This window comes from Zingiber officinale, chromosome 10A, assembly GCF_018446385.1.
Source record: "Zingiber officinale cultivar Zhangliang chromosome 10A, Zo_v1.1, whole genome shotgun sequence".
Taxonomy (NCBI): Eukaryota; Viridiplantae; Streptophyta; class Magnoliopsida; order Zingiberales; family Zingiberaceae; genus Zingiber; species Zingiber officinale.
This window is the reverse complement of record NC_056004.1, coordinates 21,843,402-21,866,490: the sequence shown is the minus strand read 5'-3', so window position 1 is coordinate 21,866,490 and position 23,089 is coordinate 21,843,402. Positions and strand designations below refer to the sequence as shown.

Below are 23,089 nucleotides of genomic sequence, written 5' to 3'. Positions count from 1 at the left end.
GAATCACTGATGTTAAGATTAAACTAAGAGACACGTGGAGATGAAGGTGAATAAAAGTCTTTCTCGAAATTATATGATTGAGAATAATCAGCTTAAGCTGTTGTCGTTGCACTCTTGTAGATGCAGTTTTGATGTTAGTTGAATTTCTCAATAACTTGAAGAATATTTCACACATGTCCAAATTTGAAGTCCTTTGAGTAATTAGGGTCTCGTACTAATAACATTCGAGCACGATTTATTTGTAAAAAAATAATATAATTATGAAAAAAATTAATAACTAAATTAGATATTTATTACAAAATTGGTATAGTCTACAAAAGAAATAATGATTGAGAATAATAATTGAAGTATCACCACTATCCGAATCACTGATGTTAAGATTAAACGAAGAGACACGTGGAGATGAAGGTGAATAAAAGTCTTTCTCGAAATTATATGATTGAGAATAATCAGCTTAAGCAGTTGTCGTTGCACTCTTGTAGATGCAGTTTTGACGTTGTCACAGTTGAATTTCTCAATACCTTGAAGAATGTTCCACTTGAATTCAATTCTTCAATTTGTCATATGCAACCCTTCAATTTGGAAACAACAACAATGATAGTATTCATTCTCTTTTGTAATGATCTTCTTGTTCGCTTTGAATTTTTAAAATTTGGATCTAGATTATACTTCTATCTCAACTCTTGTCCAAAATTAATCCTTCTTTTGGTTGATTCCTATAATTAGATTTTGATAAATATGAAGATAAACATGGCATAAGTGTTTATCTTCTTCAACTGAGTAAGATGATGAATGAGAATTCGAACTCATTTTTTTCAAGAGTAAAGTTTATGGGAAATTATTGAATTAATGTGTAATGGTCATGTCTAGTATGTCATTATATAGGAAAAAATATGTGCATTGTATAAGATTTGTTTGTGCATTGTGATGTCCCATCGCCTGCAAACATAATAATATTGTGTGTGCATTGTGATGTCCCATCTCCTGAAATAATAATAATGATGTATGCATTGTGATGTCCCGTCGCCTGCAAAAATAATGGTGTATGTATTGTAATGTCCCTCGCCTGCAAAAATAATAGTGTTATGTGTGCATTGTCATGTTCCATCTCCTGAAATAGTAATCATGTTGTATACATTGTGATGTCTCGTTGCCTACAAAAATAATTATGTTGTGTATGCATTTTGATGTCCTATTTTCTGAAATAATAATAATGGTGTGTGCATTGTGATGTCCCGTCGCCCGTAAAAGTAATAATGTTGTGTATGTATTGTGATGTCTCATCTCCTGAAATAATAATAATGGTGTGTGCATTGTGATGTCCGATCACCTGCAATAATAATAATAATGGTGTATACATTATACATTATAAATACATACCACAATTGAAAACAATTAATTACATTCTCAATCTCAAAAAATGAATCATAATATTGAAGGTACGTTAAATTTATCATCCTCAAGATATGAAGATGATGAAATATTTGATGTAAAAGGCTTATCACTCAAGTGATTTGTCAAAACAATAAAGTCATTTTGAATTATCTGAGTGAAGAAAGCAACAAAGGCAAACATCGAGGATCTATTCCTATTCACATAGTGATCCATCGTAATAGAGAAGCAGCTAATCGTAATCTATTCAATGATTACTTTGCCGAAAATCCTACATATAATGCTGCAATGTTTCGAAGAAGATTCTGAATGGGAAGAAATTTATTTATACGTATTTTTAATATGGTTAGTAATCATGATATTATTTTGTGCAGAAAAGAGACAAAGTTGGAAAACTTGTCTTGTCAGGTTTGCAAAAAATGACAGTTGCATTTCAAATATTGGCATATGGTGTATCGGCAGACGCTACTAATGAGTACATCAAAATGGGAGAATCAACTGTCATAGAAAGTGTGAAAAGATTTTGTCGTGTTGTTGCTAACGTATTTGCAGGACAGTACCTGCGATCACCCAATGCTAATGATGTTTCCAGGCTTCTTCATATTGGTGAGTAGCGTGATTTTCTTGGTATGTTGGTAGTCTAGATTGCATGCATTGGAGGTGGAAAAATTGCCCAACAGCATAGGCTGGGCAATATTCTGATCGCAGTGGAAAGCCAACAATTATTCTAGAAGTTGTAGCTGATTATGATCCTTGGATATGATATGCATATTTCGGTTTACCTGAATCTAACAATGACATTAATGTATTGGAGTCTTCTCATCTTTTTTCTAACCTTGCTCAAGGTATTGCTCCCCTTGCTTATTATGTCATTCAAGGAAAAGAGTACAACATGGATTACTATTTAGCTAATGGTATATACCCAAAATGGTCTACACTTGCTCAAGCAATTCATGATCCACGCAGTCCAAAGAATAGGTTGTTTGCAATTGATCCTGTCCGAAAGGTGAGAGGATGAGTGGCTGGGCACTCCGCTTGGATGTTGACTGGATGGAGACTTCTTGTCGTCCTGCGTGTCACAAAAAACATTAGTGTCGGGCTAGGGAAGGGGTCCCCGGCGTTGACCCTCCGACGCTCAAGTGATCGATTTTTGTAGAAGAATAGTGAAAAACTATAGCAGTGAGTGTGTAGAAATATGTAACATCGCCTACCTTCGCTGGTGGATGAAGACCCCCTTTTATAATGTCACTGTTATGTATGCATGAATTACAAAGCATTTCCAAAAAAGGGCAAGCCATAAAATGACCCTGACACCTTTCCTAAAATGAGCCCACAAATCCTTGTAATTTGATTAGCTAGAAGCTTCTAAAGTGTGATTTGCCTGTAGAATATCTCATGTCTGGTACAAAGGCCAAAAAAAGTATAATAGTTTGTTAGGGTACGGGGCCCACCATAGACTACTTTGACCCACCAATCACATCATCGATACAATTCGACCGACCCTTCTTAAAAAATGGTACCTGACCGATATTTATGAACACAGTGGGCGATTTGGCTCTTATTTGGCTTCCTTATTTGACTCGTAAGCAATCAAGCTACTAGCGTGTCCGATTGAACTATATGCTCGATCGGCTAGAGCACTTGACTAGGGCAACTGATATTGGGTTTCAACGTTGGCATTGTTTAGGAGATCCGTCTTCAAGGCATGGTTAGCTGGACGGTCCAATCGGATAAGCCCCTGGCCTAACCATCTACTTGCACATAAAGCTGGAAACCCAAGCCCGATCAAACCAGATGCCCGATCGATCCGATCGGCCATTCTCATGTTCTGAATGATGTCAAGCATCCCTTGACTATGACTTCCACATCAACCGGTTTTCTAGAGTTTGCCCCCTCTCAAAGGGACCCACCTTAAACATCATATCACAAGTCTCCCCTTCAAGTCTAATCGAAGGAGGCTACAAGTCCGACTGATTGGACTCTAATGTTGTCTGAGCCTCTTATCCTCTGATCGGGCGTCTATGTGTTGTATCGCTGATCAGCCATAACAGATATTATACTTAGCTTCCTTACCTATGAGATCCCCCGTATTCATAGGAGAGTCCTCTAAGTGTTGTCGATCGACATATGTGGAAGGACCGCTTAGTTGTCACCATTCTCCAACTCCTCCTCCCGAACAGACCTGAACTCATGTTGGTGTCGCTTAGTTAGGGTTGACGTCATTGCTACTTCTTGGAGTCTACACTTGCCATTAATGTAAAGCACATCGAGCACAGCTTTGCATCATAAGGTTGCTTATTGTCTCCCATCCCTCATTAATACGACCTATATTATGCTGACACGTGTCGCGCGCTTGCAAAGGAGAATATCTGATGTGACTGACGACTGTTGTGATTTAATATGATAGCTACCTTTTCAAATACAACGGTCCAGATTAAATCTCCCCTTTTTAATCTCTGGATCGAACGATTGCCAATAACTATCACTAGCGTTTTTAAAGTCTTCATTCTTCGATGCACTGTAACACCTTCCCTCCTCATCTTCGTCTTCTTCTTCTTCATCTTCTGGTTGTCGCCGGCAATTAGTGTTCAATAAGTTTCACTTTTCTTCCTTTTTTTTGATCTTCGATACTCTCTATCGATGATTTCTTCACCTACTCCTCCTTCCATCCCTAGACTTTGGTACACTTCCACTTCCTTCTCCTTCAATGGGGATGAAGTAGATCAAATAAAACTTACTTATTGCATCCCTCCTAATTATTAGATTGTTGTTCCTTTTCCTTACGATCACCCCCACGCGCCTTCAACCGACTTCCTTACATTTTTCAAAGATCAACTCTATATCGGTCTCTGTTTTCCTCTACATCCCTTTTTTCTGAAGTTTGCATCTACTTTCACATCCCCTTACAATAGTAAGCATCTAACTCTTTCAGGCTATTGTGCGGGGTTGTAGTGTTGTTTCCTTTGTATATAATTCCTCTACACCCCCGCGTTTTTAATTACTTCTATTATCCGAAAAAATCTGAGCTGAGTGTTTTTCTTTTCCAAGCCCGAGTGGGCATTGTATACTTTGAAAAAATGTCCTCTTCTAACAAAGACTGAAAATCTCAATATTTTTACCTCTGACTTCCCGATCCGGTGATCTTCTTGATCGGCTAGCAAATGGAGTTGCCCCATGCTCCCGAGTTGGGTAAATATCAATGGGAGTCGGTCTACCTCGAATCCGCTGTCCGACTTGAAATATCACATTCATAAGTTGTTGATTGAGGGCGTATTGTATATATTTGGGCTGAGTCCCGTCTGCACTCGACTGCCTGGCCCTTTTGGTGAGAAATTACTCCGTCTATTGTTTTTTGGTCTAACTGATTTCCTTTTTTTTTTTTTTGCAGCTAGAGTAATGTGAAAAGCTTTGCTGAGTGAGCCCACCAAATTAACTGATGAAGAGCTTGAAGTACACGGAGCTGTAGAGCTGGAGAGCCACGGGCTCCTATCGGTCAGACCATCAGAAGGGTTGACCGGCGAAGAAGGAGCGAGTCAAGTAGCGGGGAGTGATGCAGGCGCTAATACTGAGGAGTTACCCCCCTAAGAGCCCTTCCTTGATGTCCATCGTAGTTCCTTCAAAGTTCACGACTTCGGCTGAACCACTGATCCATCGCCAACGTCACAAAAGGCGTCGCGTGAAGACTCCTATCCGATTGGCAACCTCCGTTCCACAAGCATGTGCTACCGCATCGACCGTGCAACCTCCATCCGAGCAGGGAGAAAGTTCCACATCCACGATTCCCGAAATAGCAGTCGGTCGGGTCTCCCCTATTTACTTTGACCGAACTCCCTCGTTGTCCAAGTTGTCGGCCGACCCCCTCCTTACTCAACCTATATCCTATTTGATACCGCCGCCAACTGAATCAGCGCGACCAATATTAACGGTACTCTCCCCCCTCTCTCCAAGTCCAAAAGTAAGTCCAAATCCACTACAGAGCCCAGCTAGTTGAGCAAACAAAAGAAAATCTGGGTAGTCCTTAGGTTACCTACCCAAGACTTGTTGTCCACACATACTATCAAATCCTTGGCCCTAGAGCACAGAATAAGGATTCAGGGACCCTTGGCCCAAATTTAGGCGGATGCACGTGCCCGAGTGGCCGCTAGTTCCCCTGGCCAGCTTGTTGACCTCTTTAGCCAAGGGGTTATCGGGGTAAGCTTTTTACTACTTTTTGCTTTCCTTACTTCCTTTAACCCCCCCCCCCCCCTTTTACTTGCAACAATTCTGGGTAGACGGCTTGACACTTAGCTAGAAATTGGCTCAGTTTAGCCATGAGCACAAGAAGTTGCAAGATTCAGTCGGCAGAGCGGGCACTTTTCATGATCAATCCGATTGGCTCTCCTAAGAAGTATCCCAACTGAAGAAAGAGTTGGAGATCCAGTCTGAGCACAAGAAGTTGCAAGATTCAATCGGCAGAGCGGGCACTTCCCATGATCAATCTGATTGGCTCTCTTAAGAAGTATCCCAACTGAAGAAAGAACTGGAGATCCAGTCTGAGCAATTACTCAGGTTCGAACAGGCATTAAGCTTGGAGAAAGATAAAAATCATGACCAGGTCGTCCAACTCGAAAGGCTAATGAAGTAGGCCCGCCCAAAACTACAAGTAGCTCATCAACTCAGCTAACACCAGAAAACATAGGGCTATCAACGACTTAGATATTAAAAACAAGGAAGCGATATTAAAAACAAGGAAGCCCGTGCTTTGGCCAAAAAGCTTGAAGAGACAGAAGCTACCCTGCTCGCCGAGCAAATTAGTCGAACGGTCGAACAAGCAACACAAGAGCTTTAGCTTGGGGAGCATTAGAGGATCATTAATAAGAAGGATGCCGAGCTGAATACTTTGAAAGCCAAGCTGAAGGCCTCCAAAGCTGGGTTTGCCAAGTATAAAGAAGGAGAGTCCGATCGGCAAGAAGCCTTCAAAGTGGAGTACCTGCACTCTCGAAGCTTCAATAAAGAAGCTGAGTGCTTGCACAAGAGCTTTAGCTTGGGGAGCATCAGAGGTTCATTAATAAGAAGGGCGCTGAGCTGAATGCTTTCAAAGCCGAGCTGAAGGCCTCCAAAGCTGAGTTTAAGTATAAAGAAGGAGAGTCCGATCGGCAGGAAGCCTTCAGAGTAGAGTACCTGCACTCTCGAAGCTTCAATAAGATGTTGGTCGATCGAACAAACAAAATGTTCGGATACGGCTCTGAGGGGACCATCAAGCAACTGAAGGACGACGGTTATCTAACCGAGGAGATCCCCAAAAATTTCATCAAACGTCAGAAGATTATGGAGATCATTCCTAAGTATGCCTTTGCCAACCTTACTTAATTTTTCTTTTTTGAAATGCAATAACTTTGTAAAAATTTCTAACAGTTCGTGTTCCTGTTAAGAACTAATGCATACACAATATTATTATTTTTGCATGCGATGAGACATTACAATACACACATCATTATTATTATGTTAGAAGATGGGACATAACAATGCATATATAACGTTATTATTTTTTGCAAGCGATGGGACATCACAATGCACAAACAAATCTTATACAATGCACATATTTTTTCCTAGATAATGGCATACTAGACATGACCATTACACATATTAATTCAATAATTTCCCATAAACTTTACTCTTGAAAAAAAATAAGTTCGAATTCTCATTCATCATCCTACTAAGTTGAAGAACACAAACACTTATGTCATGTTTATCTTCATATTTCTCAAAATCCAATCATATGGATCAACCAAAAGAAGGATTAATTTTGGGCAAGAATTGAGATGGAGTATAATCTAGATCCAAATTTTAAAAATTCGGAGTGACCAAGAATATCATTACAAAAAAGAATGAATACTATCATTGTTGTTGTTTCCAAATTGAAGGGTTGCATACGACAAATTGAAGAATTGAATCCAAGTGGAGCATTAGAGGAAGATTTGTAAGTTGTTATCATTATTTCTTTTGTAGACTATACCAATTTTGTAATCAATATCTAATTTAGTTATTAATTTTTTTTCATAATTGTATTGTTTTCTTACAGATGAATTGTGCTCCAATGTTATTAGTACAACCCTAATTACTCAAAGGGCTTCAAATTTAGACGTGTGGAGGAATTTAACAATGGCAACGTTAAAATTGCATCTATGAGAGTGCAACGACAACTGCTTAAGTTGATTATTCTCAATCATATAATCTCGAGAAAGACTTTTATTCACCTTCATCTCTACGTGTTTAATCGTAACATCACTGAGTCGGATAGTGGTGATACTTCAACTAAAAGACCTATTGGGGTGAAGAAAGCAAAACTAAAGAAAAAGAATGAACAACAACTCACAAACATGGTTTCACAGAATGACGAACTTGTTGCGGCGTTGGATCGAAGTACCGATGTTGCTATATTCAAGGAAGAGAATAAAATTTTATTCAAATATTTGAATACCATCGCTGATCCAATAATGCTTGAATTTATTCACAGTGAACAAGAATTATGTAAAAGAGGACTGAAAATCAAAAATCTCAATCAATTCCACATGAAGGAGAATGATCTAAATTCAATTCGTCTCAAAACGAAGGACAAGGATCTCAAGATCCTTTGAATGGCTCCGGTCAATTTCATGATTATTTCGGTGGTTTAGGAAATGATTTTATAGAATATTAAACATTGATTTGTTTAGTATTATAAAGTTATTATAGTTATTTTAAATGTATGTTTGCTTTAGTGTTTGTCGCATCTTTAAATTATATGCTGGATTATATGTTATATATTTTATATTTATGCATTTTAAAATTTTAAATGTTTAATTGTGTGTTTGTTATGAAATTACCAATATAATTTGTTATTTTAATTACTTCTAAATTAAATTTTAAATAATTTAAAAGTAAAAAAATAATATATCAAAATCCATACATAATTAAATAAAAAATATGTAACCTAAAAACACCAATTTTAAATTTAAAATATTTATAATATTAAGTAATATAACAAATATTTTTAATATTACTTTTTTAAGTTAATAACTAACATAACTTTATAACATATAAAATTTCCATATTAAATTAAATTAAATAATATTAATTTATAATATTTAAGAATCTTTTAAATATAAATTAAATATTATAATATATTATATTAAAGAAAGTAGTTTAATAAATTTAAAAGTAGAAATCAAAGAGAAAAAATCAACACTTGCATAGTGCAGCACCATCGCACCAAAATGATGTAAAAGGGACATATTGGAGTTGCTCTTAGTCCTTAACACTTGTATTCCTGACAGCTCTATGTTAGGCTCAAAACGGTTCGGCTTTGCCTCTTAAGCTGTTATGATGAATTTGACTAATCATTAGAGCATTCAAATATTTCTCCTGGATATTTGTGGTCCACATATCCACATCATCAATCAGATATCTCAAATCGCACAATCCAATATTATCCAAATAAAATATTTATGGTACCGTCTATCAAATATCTCAATTCCATAATCAAATATCTACCAACCAAATATTTATGGATCCTAGTATCATTTTATTAATTTACATCTAATTTTATATTTAAATAAAATTAATCATATTTATCAATTTTTCAATTTAATATATTTCATCGATATTTTCAGAAATATTTTTTACTTAATATTTATTTACTTATTTTGATCATTATTAAATATAATTAATTTAATAATAATATTTTATTTAACCAAAAGGAGTAGAATATAAAACATACAAATTTTAAAAAAATAGTACAATATACATGAATATAAATATTTCACAAATTGAAAATTGAAATAAAGAAGTACAAACCACATTAATAAAATATAGAATGATAAACCATAGAAATTACAAACTACAATTAGTTAATAAAATAAACAAATTCACTGCATGTTTAATCTTTTCTTCAGTTGCTCATGTATGTTCTAAAGTTGTTCATTTGTCATACCTCGTGTGTCCATTACGAGGAGTTGATATGCTTGGATGTATTGGTCTACTTTCTTACTATTATTATAATCCTCCAAATATGCTACTACTATTGCACAACCTTATTCAATTCATCAATTAGACCTACTCTTTCTGTCTTTCTTCTTTGCTGCCTTCTGTCCTATTGGACGAGATCGGGCTTCTCTATCATCCACATCAACAGTTTATGTTAAGATTAGAAGAGTCAGTATGTGCACTTGATGATTTTGATGTCCTTGCTTTCTTTGCAGCCCGTCGTCCTAAGGATTGAAGAGCATACATCGGATTCACAATCAATCTACACATGTTCATATTGGAAAGTAGATTTAAAAGTACTCTTGTATTCTTCATGAGCCTGCACCATCAAATCATCGTCACTCTATCCGCTTGGTCGATAATTGTACCATTTATTATAGATTTCATTATATCTATTCACGATCCTTTTCACCGAAACCCAATATGATTTTGCTTTATCTGTAGTTCTCTTTTTAGCTTCCTTATCGCGATTGGTATTTTAATATGTCACCACCCGTTTCTATAAAAACTCACTCTTCTGGGTATTATCAACTACTGAATCTTAGCTCATGATTGTGCAAACTGCTACAAGAAGCTTATCATCTGCTACTATACACACTGTTCTCTTGTTATAATCTCCATCTGATTCGATGCCTGTCTCAATTGTTTGATCGAAAATAATATTTTTAAGCCTTATTTGAGATGAGAATGGAGGAAATTGTGGATCGAGGACTGCATGAGATGTTTCTATACTTTTATCACTGTCACTTGCATTCTCTTCTCGATTCATTTGATTGAATCCCCGATGATTGAAGTGGATTAATTTCATGAGATGGAACTTGCATGAAATATTAGTTATTCTACCAATATTTTGGGCGGCATATATAAAACAGAGCTCGAGGGTCGTTACTCAATAAATTTGGATAACTTTGAAAATTATGATAATATGGTGGTGGGTATGGAAAAGGTTGAAAATTTTGTGGGTGTTTTATGGGAAATGGAAAAATGGAGGAGGTTGTAGATTGAGACGAGCTCGAGAATTTTCTCCACTTAAATTTTAGTAAATATTTGGAAAATTCAATAAACCCCCAAAATAATGACCAGAATTTCTATCCATTTCTCTCCAAATTTTGGATACGCAGTGGTTTTTTTGGTGAAAGATGAATGAAAAAATGAGGCATATATATAAAAAAATGGCCATTGTCCAATGTTCTAAAAATTAAATGTTTGATCAAATTCATTGCTTATGTTTACATTCAACATTCGATTGTTTAAAAAAAATAACACCACTGCTTGATTGAACTCGCAAATTTTCTCCACTTAAATTTTAGTCGATATTTGGAGAATTCAACAAATCCCCAAAATAATGACCGGAATTTCTATCCATTTCTCTCCAAATTTTGGGTACGCAGTGGTTTTTTTTTGTGAAAGATGAATGAAAAAATGAGGTATATATAAAAAAGAAAACAATGATCATTGTCCAATGTTCTAAAAATTAAATGTTGGATCAAATTCATTGCCAATGTTTACATTCAACATTCAACTGTTTAAAAAAAATAACACAACTGCTGTAGCAACAAGTGCACCCTCCCACCCACGCATTTACGCTGCTACAGACCTAGATTTGCCTTTTATTTTAAAAAAAAAAAACAAAGGAGAGAAATAACCTAAGTACCCTACTATTCTCTACAATGGGGGATATTTGAGGTGAGGGGATATTGTCACGCCCTGAGACCTAGGCGGTACCGACACCGACATTGCTCGTGAATATAAATACTAAAAAACAACAAACCTTATAAAGTGAATACCAAACCAATAATGATATAACGGAAATATTGTCTTTATAATGCGAAAATCCAAAAGCGAAAAGCGGAAGTGTATAAGTAAAGATAATATGAACTAAAAGGAAGAATCGCTTGAATAGGGCTTCATTACCAACCCCAAAACATCTCTTGCTCCTCTTTCTCGACTTGTTCCTCGTCTTTATCTGGGGATGGGTGTAAGGGGGTGAGTGCTTGGGAAAACACTCGGTAAGTAGGGGTCGATTGAATATAGAACAACATAATACAAAATATAGTAAAACATTCGGAATTCATGACAGAAACATAATTCATGAAACATGGCAGAAACATAACTTAATCGAAAACATATAGTTATAGCATTGTTAATCATCTTTTTTTTTATGGTGTTGTTGATCAGTCCCTATATGTAATTCCTCGAAGGAGTGAGGTCATATATCGGTTATTATTACCCACTGCATCAGGGTCATAACTTGTCATATTTTATCATGCTTTTGGAATTTTCCTTTACCATATCTAACTTGAGCCATAACAGTGCATCTTGGAATAAAAAAAATGAATGAGCAATATTTTAAAATGATCAATAATGAAATGAAAACATAGATCACAAAGGCTAAAAGAATAGATCGAATGGTACAAAATGTGGATTGAATGGAACAAAAATGCAATGTATCAAACTCATGATATCAAAAGGGAAGAAAAACGAAAAGCCCACTTACTTGGTCACAAACTTCATCAGTTTTGTACCGAAATACAGGACTTGAACTTACACTTATTGATCAAAACTTGGGCAGAAATTTGCACGAAATGTGCCTAAGGTTTGGACGAATTTTTGCAACCCTTGAATAGAAGGTTTTCAGCAGTTTGACACTGATTTTCAAAGGGTTTGAGTGTCCATTTGGAAGACAATGCCTTGGCTATTTATAGGCATAAAGGGGTGGCCAAGGCATATAAAGAGATGACTAGATGGAGGGTCATCCATTAAAGAGACTAGGTGATGGGTCATGACTAGATGAATGGTAGTAGCTAGGTGAAGGGTCATGGCTAGATGAAACCATTACAATTTAGCATAACACCCACTAGTGTCCATCTCCATGTCCAAAATCGGGTCTTCATAGATATCCCTCCAAATATCCCCCCATTGTGATATCCCTAAGGGCATCTATAGTGGGGTGTATTTAGAGGGGATATTTCTCTAAATATCCCAAAGGTTCAAATCTCCACCATTGGAGTGAATATTTATAGGGACATTAGAAATCACCGGTGATTTTTATTTTTCTTTTAAAAAAAACATACGTAAAAGTTGCAGTACAGCATGGGTGGCCCTACAGCTGAGCCCACCTTTGCTATTACATGGGCAACGGTTAATTTTTTTTTATTTTTTAATGTGGAATTTGGGATATTTGAGAGTGGAATATTTGATGAGTGAGATCCATAAATATTTGGTTGGTGAAATATTTGATTGTAAAATTTGAGATGTGGGATATTTGAATGATGATGTGTACATAGGGACCACAAATGTTTGAAAGAAATATCCTCTATTATTATGGATACTCTAAGAGATCTATCCCAAGAAGTGATTCTGTACTATACTTTCGTCATGTCTCTATTATGTAGTGTCATTCCCCAGTCTTATTTTAAGGGCAACCACAGTGGGGGATATTTGAGATGAGGAGATATTTGGAGAGAATAGAAGTGGGGTATTAAAAATCACCAACCAAAGACTAAAGGTATTAGAAATCACCGGGCAAAACGCCTAATGATTTCTTTCCTTTTTTTTCATTTTTTAAAATAAAAAAATATTAAAAATTTGAGCTGCTACAACCTGCAACAGTGTAAGCGTGTGGGTGGGAGTGGGAGTGGGAGGGCCCACCTGCTGCAGCAGCAATTCTGTTAATTTTTTTTTTAAACAGTTAAATGTAACGTTGGCAATTAATTTGATCCAATGTTCTAAAAAATTGAACATTGGACAATGCTTATTTTCTCTTTTATATATACATTATTTTTTCATTCATCTTTCACCATAAAAAATCACTACATATCCAAAATTTAGAGAGAAATGGATAGAAATTTCGATCATTATTTTGGGAATTTGTTGAATTCTCCAAATATTGACAAAAATTCAAGTTGAAAAAATTCTCGAGTTTGTCCTAATCTACAACCTCCTCTATTTCCATTTCCTACACAACACCCATAAAATTTTCAACCTTTTCTATACCCACCACAATATTATCATAATTTCCAAAGTTATCCAAATTTTTCAATAGCTGCCCTCAAGCTTCGTTTTATACATGTCCCCCGGAATATTGACAGAATAACCAATATTTCATGCAAGCTCCATCTCATGGAATTAATCTATTTCAATCATCGAGGATTTAATCAAATGAATCGAGAAGAGCTAGTGTTGATACAAGTGATAGTGATAAAGGAATAGAAACATCTCATACAGTCTTCGATTCATAATTTCCTTCATTCTCATCTCAAATAGGGCTTGACAATATTATTTTTGATCAAACAACTGAGACGAGCAATGAATTAGATGGAGATCATAGCAAGCGAACAGTGTGGGCGGTACAAAAGATTTAGTAATTGGTAATGGGCAAGAGAGTGAGTCTTTTTGGAAATGGATGGTGGCATACTATAATACCAATTGAGATAAGAGAGCTAAAAAGAGAACTGCAGATAAAGTAAAATCACATTGGGCTTCAGTGAAAAAGATTGTGAATAGATATATGGAATCCACAATAAATGATACAATGATCGACCAAGCGAATGGAGCGATGAAGATTTGATGGTGCGGGCTCATGCAGAATATAAGAGTACTTGTAAATCTACTTTCCAATATGAACATGTGTGGATGATTATGAAAGATAGTCTAATGTATGCTCCTCAATCCTTAGGGCAACGAACTACAAAGAAAATAAAGACATCAGAATCATGAAGTGTGCATACTAACTCTTATAATCCTAACACAACTATTGATGTGGATGATAGAGAAGCCCGATCTTGTCCAATGGGACAGAAGGTAGCAAAGAAGAAAGATAAAGAAAGAGTAGGCCTAATTGATGAATTGAATAAGATTGTGCAATAGTCAGTAGCACATTTGAAGGATTATAATAATAGTAAGAAAGTGGATCAACTCATCCAAGCATATCAACTCCTTCTAATGGACACAGGAGGCATGACAGATGAGCAACTTTAAAATCATCTAGCGATATATGAGCAACTGAAGAAAAGATTGAACATGTAGTGAATTTATTTATTTTATTAACTAATTATGGTTTGTAATTTCTATAGTTCATCATTCTATGTTTTATTAATGTGGTTTGTATTTCTTTATTTCAATTTTAAATTTATGAAATATTTATAGTCGTGTATGTTGTACTATTTTTTAAAAATTATATATTTTATATTGTACTTCTTTGTTTAAATAAAATATTATTATTAAATTAATTATATTTAATAATTATCAAAATTATGTAAATAAATATTAAGTAAAAAAATATTTATCAAAATATCAATGATATATATTAAATTGAAAATTTGATAAATATAATTAATTTTATTTAAATATAAAATTATATGTAAATTAATAAAATGGTAGTAGGACGCATAAATATTTGATTGATAAGATATTTGATCATGAAATTGAGATATTTGGGAGTGGAATATTTGATTGTGGGATTTGAAATATTTGAGAAGTTAGATATTTGATTGATGATGTGGATGCGGATACCACAAATATTTGGGAGAAATATTCGGTTAGGATACTCTATTATGAGAACTTCTACTATGAGGTTACACTAGCTATAATCTTAAGACAATCGAAATTGTTTCAGCCTTGATATCTGTTTAGTAATGCCTTTAGAATAAACTTCATTGCTTTTGGTACTCTTTGTGAAGTGGATATTTAGACAACAAATATTCTCCACAGCTAATAGGCATGGCTCACCTCTCTCCACCACTGCTTTTACCCTCCTCCTACTTTGCAGGATTCTCAGGCCCCAAACAGGTGGCACCCAATGCCGAGAGATGGTTGATGCATTCCACATAGTTCCAAATCTACGCACAGTTGATTGTTCTCACTTTGTAAACAAGAAAGAGACCTCGTTCAACTTTTGTCTGAACTTGGATTGCCTTGCCAAGTTGGAAAGGATGAAGAAAGAAGGTAGAAGATATTCGTTATGACTACGACGTAAGTGTCATTAAGGCATGTTAAGACAAGACTTCTCCTTCAAGAAAGTATATGTTGTCTCCTGTTTCTAGGAGGGGAAATGCCCTTGAACTCAAACCTCTTATCTGTTTTCATCAAGTGTTTCCTTGTCAAATTGATGCCTACACCAAGTACAAAAATTCAGCCCATTTGATAACTTGGGATGATGATATTTATCAAGTTATATGCTACATGTTGTGACCTAACATAAAAGCTAGGCTAAGGTTTTTATTTGAAAGGTAAAGCTAGGATAAATTATTTACTTGTTACAATAGCCAATATAATTGGACTTGGTTATGCATTTTGTCTGTTTCTGAAAATTTTCACATGTTGGATAGCTATGTCTGAATATATTGGATGTGTTTAATTAATAATGAGCCTGATCATTAGGCAGATTTAATCATCTTGCAGTAGATATAATATTTTTTTTCCCATCCCTATATCTAGGCACCAACCTACTGTGATAATTCAGATTATGAAATGATCATGGGGATATGGTCTCAAAATGACCTTTCTTGTAGGAACTTACAAGGAATCATAGGCACTAGTGAAAGAAAACTTGAGATGTGGATCCGAGCTTTAGCTGAAAAAAAAAATGAAAATGAAAGTGAAAGAAAAGGAATCAATTGAGAAAACTTTACTTCACAGCACATCAGCCGCAATATTGGATGCTGAAATACCAACAACAATAAAAAATTTACCATTTAACATACGAACTCAGAAATTACAAATATGTGGCCGTCTGTGTCCTACATGACTAGTGAGATTGGCTAGTAGTAGCTTTCTGGCATTTATTCAACTGCTGCACTGGCAATCTATAAACTGAGGGTGACCATATGTGAACAGGAAACTGCTGCCTGAATTGATTTGTATTTATTGTGTTTAATAAGTTCAAATGAGCTACACATGCATATTAATCTACAAGAAAGGTGCTATTCTTGCACACTAATACTTTATTAGAATGTTAGGTAGAAGAGAAGCTTTCAAAGGTTTTTTATTGATTTCCATGATCAATCTATTGAATATATAACTGTTTCTGTAGAGCTGGTTCAGATAAGAAATAAAAAGGATTTGGAAATTCCAAAATGATCTGTCTAAACAGATGGATGGATAGTCCAACATATTTGGATTTATTTGAGATGCGGATGGAAATCTTAAACTTGAGTAAACACAGGGTTTAGATCTGCAACAACTCTACCCTTCAGGTATGCATTATAAGAAGGTAAGTTGAGATCAATTTTAGGCTAAAAAAAACATTAAATTGAACCTTCAAGCAAGCTATTGTGCAGATTTTCATTTTCTTTATTTCGTATATATCCTTGTGCAGACTATAACCATAGGTACAAAATTATTGATCAGTTCAATTTTTTTCTAAACATAAATAATGGTGGTTGGTTATTGTTTATTAAGTGAACTAAATGATGTTGCTTAAGGAAATTGATATGTTTAGAGTGGACAACTACTATATTTAAGGTGAGATAAAGAAAAAGAATAATCTCACACTGATGGTTCTGAATTCAGTACTAAACCATGTGACTCTAAACTCAATAAATAAGACAAAACAAACTGGAAAACTGAAACTACTGAGAAAATGAACATTAGGCTTGTCAGTTTCTTGAAAATCCTAATTGATAGTCCTTCACTGTGGAAAATACTAGTTATTTCTTGTTTTCAACATCAATAGCTGTTAATTTTGACAAACTATAGGAAAAAGGTACCTTCGTGCTGCTCATGCTAATCTAAAAGCAGTGCTATCTGTAACACTGCTTGACACAAGTTTGAATATAAGAAGAAACGTAGCAGTGGCAGAAATGAGACAAAAACTCAATGAAATTTGAACTAACTTGCGTATTGGTTTCTGATATCATAATCTTGGATTGGAAATTTATTGTTTATGGAGGACTTATGTCATTTTCTTGAAGTTGAATAGAGATCAGTCACCCTTTGCTTTAAATTAGGCAGTGAATATATATAAGACTGATCACCTAAAACATTAGATTCATCCATATGCTTTTATCATAGGTCTTGTGCATCCTCATGAAATTAGAAATAAAAAATAAAAAATGGATGCAGACATCCCTTATGTCAAAATGTTGCAAGTACAATACTTGGCTGGAAGTGATTGCCTAGAAAAAAAAACATTTTCATTCATGGAGAATGCAGATTAAGACAATTATCTTTATTGATGATATCGTTCACCTTAAATGGTACAGTATCGGTGGTCTCATGACCCTTTGTATGAAAGAGATATTTTACACCCGTTAAAAATTGGTCATATATCTTTCAAACATAAAGCCCATCACATAATATATGTTGAAAGATAATGTAGACACAACGTCGCATTGGTTTTGCCTTTTGAGCTTCATCAACGGCCAAAGTAGCTGAGCATGCAAATCCGATGTTTACCCAAGAAAGTAAATCCATTTAGCTATATAAGTAAAGCTTGCTTAGGGCCTACTAGCAAAAACCAAAAAAAAAACATAAATAAAATCACTCTTCCCCACACCAACCACCATCATCTCCTCCACAAAATATTGCTTTTGTATAAACTAGTATTTGCTGATCTTTAACAAAACTTTTTTTTTTTCTGATTTAGGTTGCATTTCATTTAGGTGTCATTTCATCTGTTCCCCCCACCAATAACTAAGCTCACCCTTTAATCCTACCACCTCTAGAACTTTGTTGGTTTTATATATAGACTGCTAGATTCCTGCAGCTCTAACCTGTTCTCCTTCCTCTCATTTGATATCTGTATGCTTTAAGGAAAATTGAAGATGCATATAAAGAAGGCTCACAAAGAGAGTTTTGCTTCTTGTGAGGAGTTCAGAGGCACAAGTCAGAGGTAGAAAATAAGGAGAAGAAATAAGAGGCACCATGGAAACTAACTGACGACTCCATCAGCTGCCTGTATTTTCTCATCGACCTCCTCTTATCATACCAATTTCAATTATTCTTATACCATCCACACAGCCACCATCACCAGCTGAAAAAAGCAGTAAGACAAATGAAGAGGCTCAGCAGCTCAGGCTCTTTTTCAGGACATGAAGGAAAAGATGTTAGCTGTTCTGGTATACAGGCCAACATATTCTTATCTTTTCTTTCATGCTACCTTCTCCATTCTTGTAATTTAAATTCTTCTATTTCATGTTGTATAACAGAAGAAGAAGAAAAGGAGAAGCAGGAGGAAAGATTTCAGTCCCTTCTTGTAAATGGTATGGAGGAGGCAGAGGAGGAGGAGCTGTGCTCCTATGGACAGTCATCACTCGGAGAGAAGAAGCGCAGGCTTAGTGTAGATCAAGTAAAAGCTCTAGAGAAAAATTTTGAAGTGGAGAACAAATTAGACCCGGAGAGGAAGGTGAGACTGGCACAAGAAGTAGGCCTGCAGCCACGTCAAGTGGCGATTTGGTTCCAGAACCGCCGTGCCAGATGGAAAACTAAGCAGCTCGAAAGAGACTATGCCGTGCTGAAAGCACGGCATGATTCTCTCAAGCTCGACTACGATGCGCTCCGCCGTGAAAAGGAGGCCCTCGAAGGAAATGTAAGTCGCAAATTTTGGTTGCTTCAGCTAACCAACCCTGCATAACTCACTTTGTCTGATCCCCGATGGTTCAGTTAAAGGAGCTGAAGTCCGGGCTGGCAAGATCTGCAACGGAGTCGAAGAAGAAAGGCGCTGACGACGATAAAAAATCAGTTTTTGTCTATAGAGATGGCGCTTCTGACAGCGATTCAAGTGCGGTGTTCAATGATGAAACCAGTCCTTATTCTGTGGTGGTGCTGGAGCAGCACAGCTTCATGGGGCTCAATTCTCAGTGCTCCTCCTTGTTCGAGATCGAGGCTCAAGATGAGATGATGAACTACTCTGAAGTAAAATCCCTCTACGGAGAAGGTCAAGAGCCTTGTAGTAGCTTGTTCTCCGAAGAAGAAGCACCAAACCTCCCTTGGTATTACTCAGAACGATGGGAATGAGCCACAGGATCGAGCAAGCACATGATATGAGATCTCATGTAAAAAAACTACTGTAAATGGAGCTAGCTTTGCTATAATCTCTACTTAGAAATGTGTACTGAAGGGCTTAGCTTTCCATGTTGAAGACAAAAGTAGGAGTAAAGGTCTCTCTTCTCTCTCTTGTTGGAGGAAGCAAAAGAATAAGGTGTTTTCTGTTGAACTCAAAAGTAGGACAGATGATAGTTTTATCTCTTGGTTTTGGAAGTGGATGCATTTTCATTTGTTTAACATGGTAACTGTCTCTTTATCAGTAACAGACTCATACCCCCACTAGTAAATCTGAGGCTTTGGATTCCAGCAAGAATTTAGGTAGATAACAAAGATCTTTCCCACAGAAAACTAAGATCAGATAAACTATCACAAGGTAAAAAAAAAAACTTTGGGCTTTTGTTTTAGCAAACACTGCTTTTTATGCTCACTACTTTTTCTACCTGTCTTATGATTCTCAACAATGTAAAGAACAAAGCTTGGCAGCTTTTTTGTTACTGTATTAAAGGGATGAAAACACTTTCTTTTTGGTCAGAAACATGCACAGCAGAGCAATGACATGTTGAGGTGTATGCTTTTGGATCCTTTCTGCTGTTGCCTCTGTGTCATTTTCTCTCTTAAGCATTTTTCTATGGCCGTGGTGCATGTAGCTTAGCAAAAGCAAAACAAAGAAAGTAGTAGAGTCGGGACCATCAATTAATGTCCTCGAGTGAATAATTTTAAACTATATATATTTAGATTTTTGGATCACTTGTTCCACAGTCCCTAGGTTGTGATGAGATCCAAACTGTTAACCAAAATGATAAATTACCTTTCATCAAAATTATTCTTAAAGAAGTTTTTTTTAAAAAAAAAATATGAATTGCATCAACCTACTTTCTCCATGTCACTTCCATGTTTGTATTATTATTTTACTTTTTGTCATTTTGCCGAGTTGTAAGATGATGCAATCGACAAAATTAAATATTTTCATATCAAAAGGACTCGATTGAAATGAGATTTAGTCGTCGAAGTAGTATTTGATATATAATAGAATGCATGTGCAACATGCACCTATTAAAATATTGCAAGAAATGTATAGAATCAAAGAAGAAATTAAGTCAATCCCTTAACTAACTTTGCGTAAGCATAGTTAAAAAAAATGTAGTTTTAATTTGAAGACGCCACACAAATGAATAAAATTATTATATTTACTCATGTTCTTATGTAATGTCACAAATATATTGCTTCTTCTTTTTTCCTTCTATTTTAGCCTACTATTTTCTTAATATAAAAGGAAAATTTTGACTATTTTGGCATTGCTATAGGTTTCATTCACAAATCACAAGGCAGCATTTTTAGAGTCTTACTAGATCATTTAAAAAAAAAAAAAATCTTTTCAAGAGAGTTTTTATAATTGAGGATGGATAAAAAACGCTTAGGTTCTAACCTTAATTCGATGGTTTTAAGGAAAATAATAATAATAATTTTGGTTAATCTCATTGATTATTTTTAAGATGATTGATTAGTTCTACGAAAATTTTTCACTAGTTATTAGGGTAAATCGGAAAGCATATCAGTACAGAAGTCCAACATTCTTTAATTTGATTGCACCCATCATTTGGAGTAAAAATTCTTATAAATACCTCATAATTAGGGATTGAACCGTAAGTACTTGGGTGACAACCTAGATATTTTACTACGATACTATAATCCCGAGGACTAATTCTATGGTGTTAGAGATATTTGATCTTGATGTCCTAATTATTCTTCCTCTATTATATTATACCTCGATGCTTCAAGCTTAACCTAAACTTTCAATAATTATGAAAATCTCATGTTGCTAACAATTATAGCTTTTTGGGACGACAATTTTGCCTATTGCGTATTAATGGAGAAGAAGTTCAATCAAATTTGCCAACTACACTTAATTTTGCCTCAGTTTAGAAAAAAAAAAAGAATTAAATCAAGAGAAAAAAATCTAATTCTACAGTGGGATGTGAGGCCACCTACATGCACTGATGTGGTGGGTAGTGTCAACCACAAACACCCATAAATGCTCTAATTTTGAATTGAAATGCCAACTAAATTCCTTTAAATTAAAATAATTCTTTGGAAGGGCCAAATTGTGGAATTAATATATCCATGTTTTTGTTTGCTAATGGAAGCTACCTTTTTGTCACTAGTAGTGAACCACTTGATTATCTTATAATCATAAATTGGTCTATCAATTGGTTTTGTTTTTTTTTTTCAAAAAACTTCTTTAAAATATTTTGCTTTTCATTTATTTTTTTTCCAAGCAATGTCCTTGGTTTGGTACATGTCTCACTTTTCAAAGCTGGATTCCTTATGGTGCCACAAGAAAAAAGAGAAAGAGACATCACAATATTCCATGAAATTTTGTGAACAATTGGCAAATTAATTAATTAGATGGATATGTATGCATAAGCCAGATTAGAAATTGATGGACCATGACCACACACACTGGACCTTATTTAATTATATTTATTGCCATCCACATGTCATTTTCAATAAATCAATGATACAATTATATATTGAAAAATACAAATAAAGAATTTTATATATATATCTAAGAGAGAGAGGGGGGGGATTGCATTTTAGTTTTTTTTTTACTTAAATAATGGTCAAAGTCTTCATTGGTTGAACAGTGAACAAAAGTAGACAAGAAGTCATTAAGGATGCATGGTCAAACATATCACTATTGATCATTTGTGGAGGCCATTGTCAAAAGACTTTAAGTTGTCAAGATAGTAAGATTTCAGAATCAATAGTCTTTAACTAAAGATCGAACTCTCATACTCTTTCTTCATTTTCATTTTCATTTTTATATCTAAAGTCTCGAGTCGATTTATTTGGTTCATCTAATCATCAAATTTTCCATTGGGTGATGATGTCTCTATCATTTTAGTATCTTTTCTTTCTTGTCTTTTAATGGTTTTAGTTTACTTAGAAATTTAAAGGTCGAGAGTACCATGTAGATTTGGTTGCTTGGATCGCCACATTCACTTACCACCTCATCATAGCAATCCTAATCATCATGAAAAAGGAAAACATCTTTGATTCCTCCTCATCAAAACAATCCAAATCACCGTGACAATGAAAAACACTCATCAAAAGGAATTTATCTCTTAGTAGGGTTTCAAATTGAGTGTTTGATACCACTCATGCGAATATGCATTCTTTTATATATTAATGTTTGCAAAAGGTCATGAGGAAATGACACCACTCATGCTATATGTTCACAAAAGCTTAATCAGAACCAAAATAAATCCGTATTAGCTGAGGTATATGAAATGCATTATAAGATCAAATCTTGTAGCCCCTAAAACCAAAGTTTGATCAATGAAATGAAGTTTTTACTCAATTAAAAGGCATCCAGGACTATAAAAGTTACTCCAATTTTAAGGATTGGCTTGTTAAAAAGAAATAATATTTACCTCTTTATTTATTTACCTTAATTGGATGTTTAAAGTACTGCCGAACTTTTACAACTAAATATGGTAAGTCAGTTGCCGTCGGTTTCGTTATTGAAGCAGTGAGATCTATTAGAATATTTAGTTAAAATGTCACAAATTAGCCGATTTGGCGACCCTTTTTGTTATGCTCTGTATGGACCTCTGGTCACTCCATTGACGGTGCAAAGAAAGCCATCCAGCCAAGTCTGACACGCTGTTGAGTACCAAAAGCTTCTTGCTTCTCCAGGGTCAAA

The 23,089-nt window shown here is 35.2% G+C and overlaps 1 protein-coding gene across 1 annotated transcript; it reads left to right on the top strand.

Moving 5' to 3' along the window:
• Positions 1–18,084: 18,084 nt before the first annotated feature.
• On the top strand, positions 18,085–19,580 carry LOC122027461 (homeobox-leucine zipper protein HOX13-like). The gene is made up of 3 exons (XM_042586440.1): positions 18,085–18,455; positions 18,546–18,925; positions 19,000–19,580. Exons 1-3 carry the CDS (start codon positions 18,392–18,394, stop codon positions 19,351–19,353), a joined length of 798 nt encoding a protein of 265 aa, XP_042442374.1. The 5' UTR covers positions 18,085–18,391; the 3' UTR covers positions 19,354–19,580.
• Positions 19,581–23,089: the final 3,509 nt, after the last annotated feature.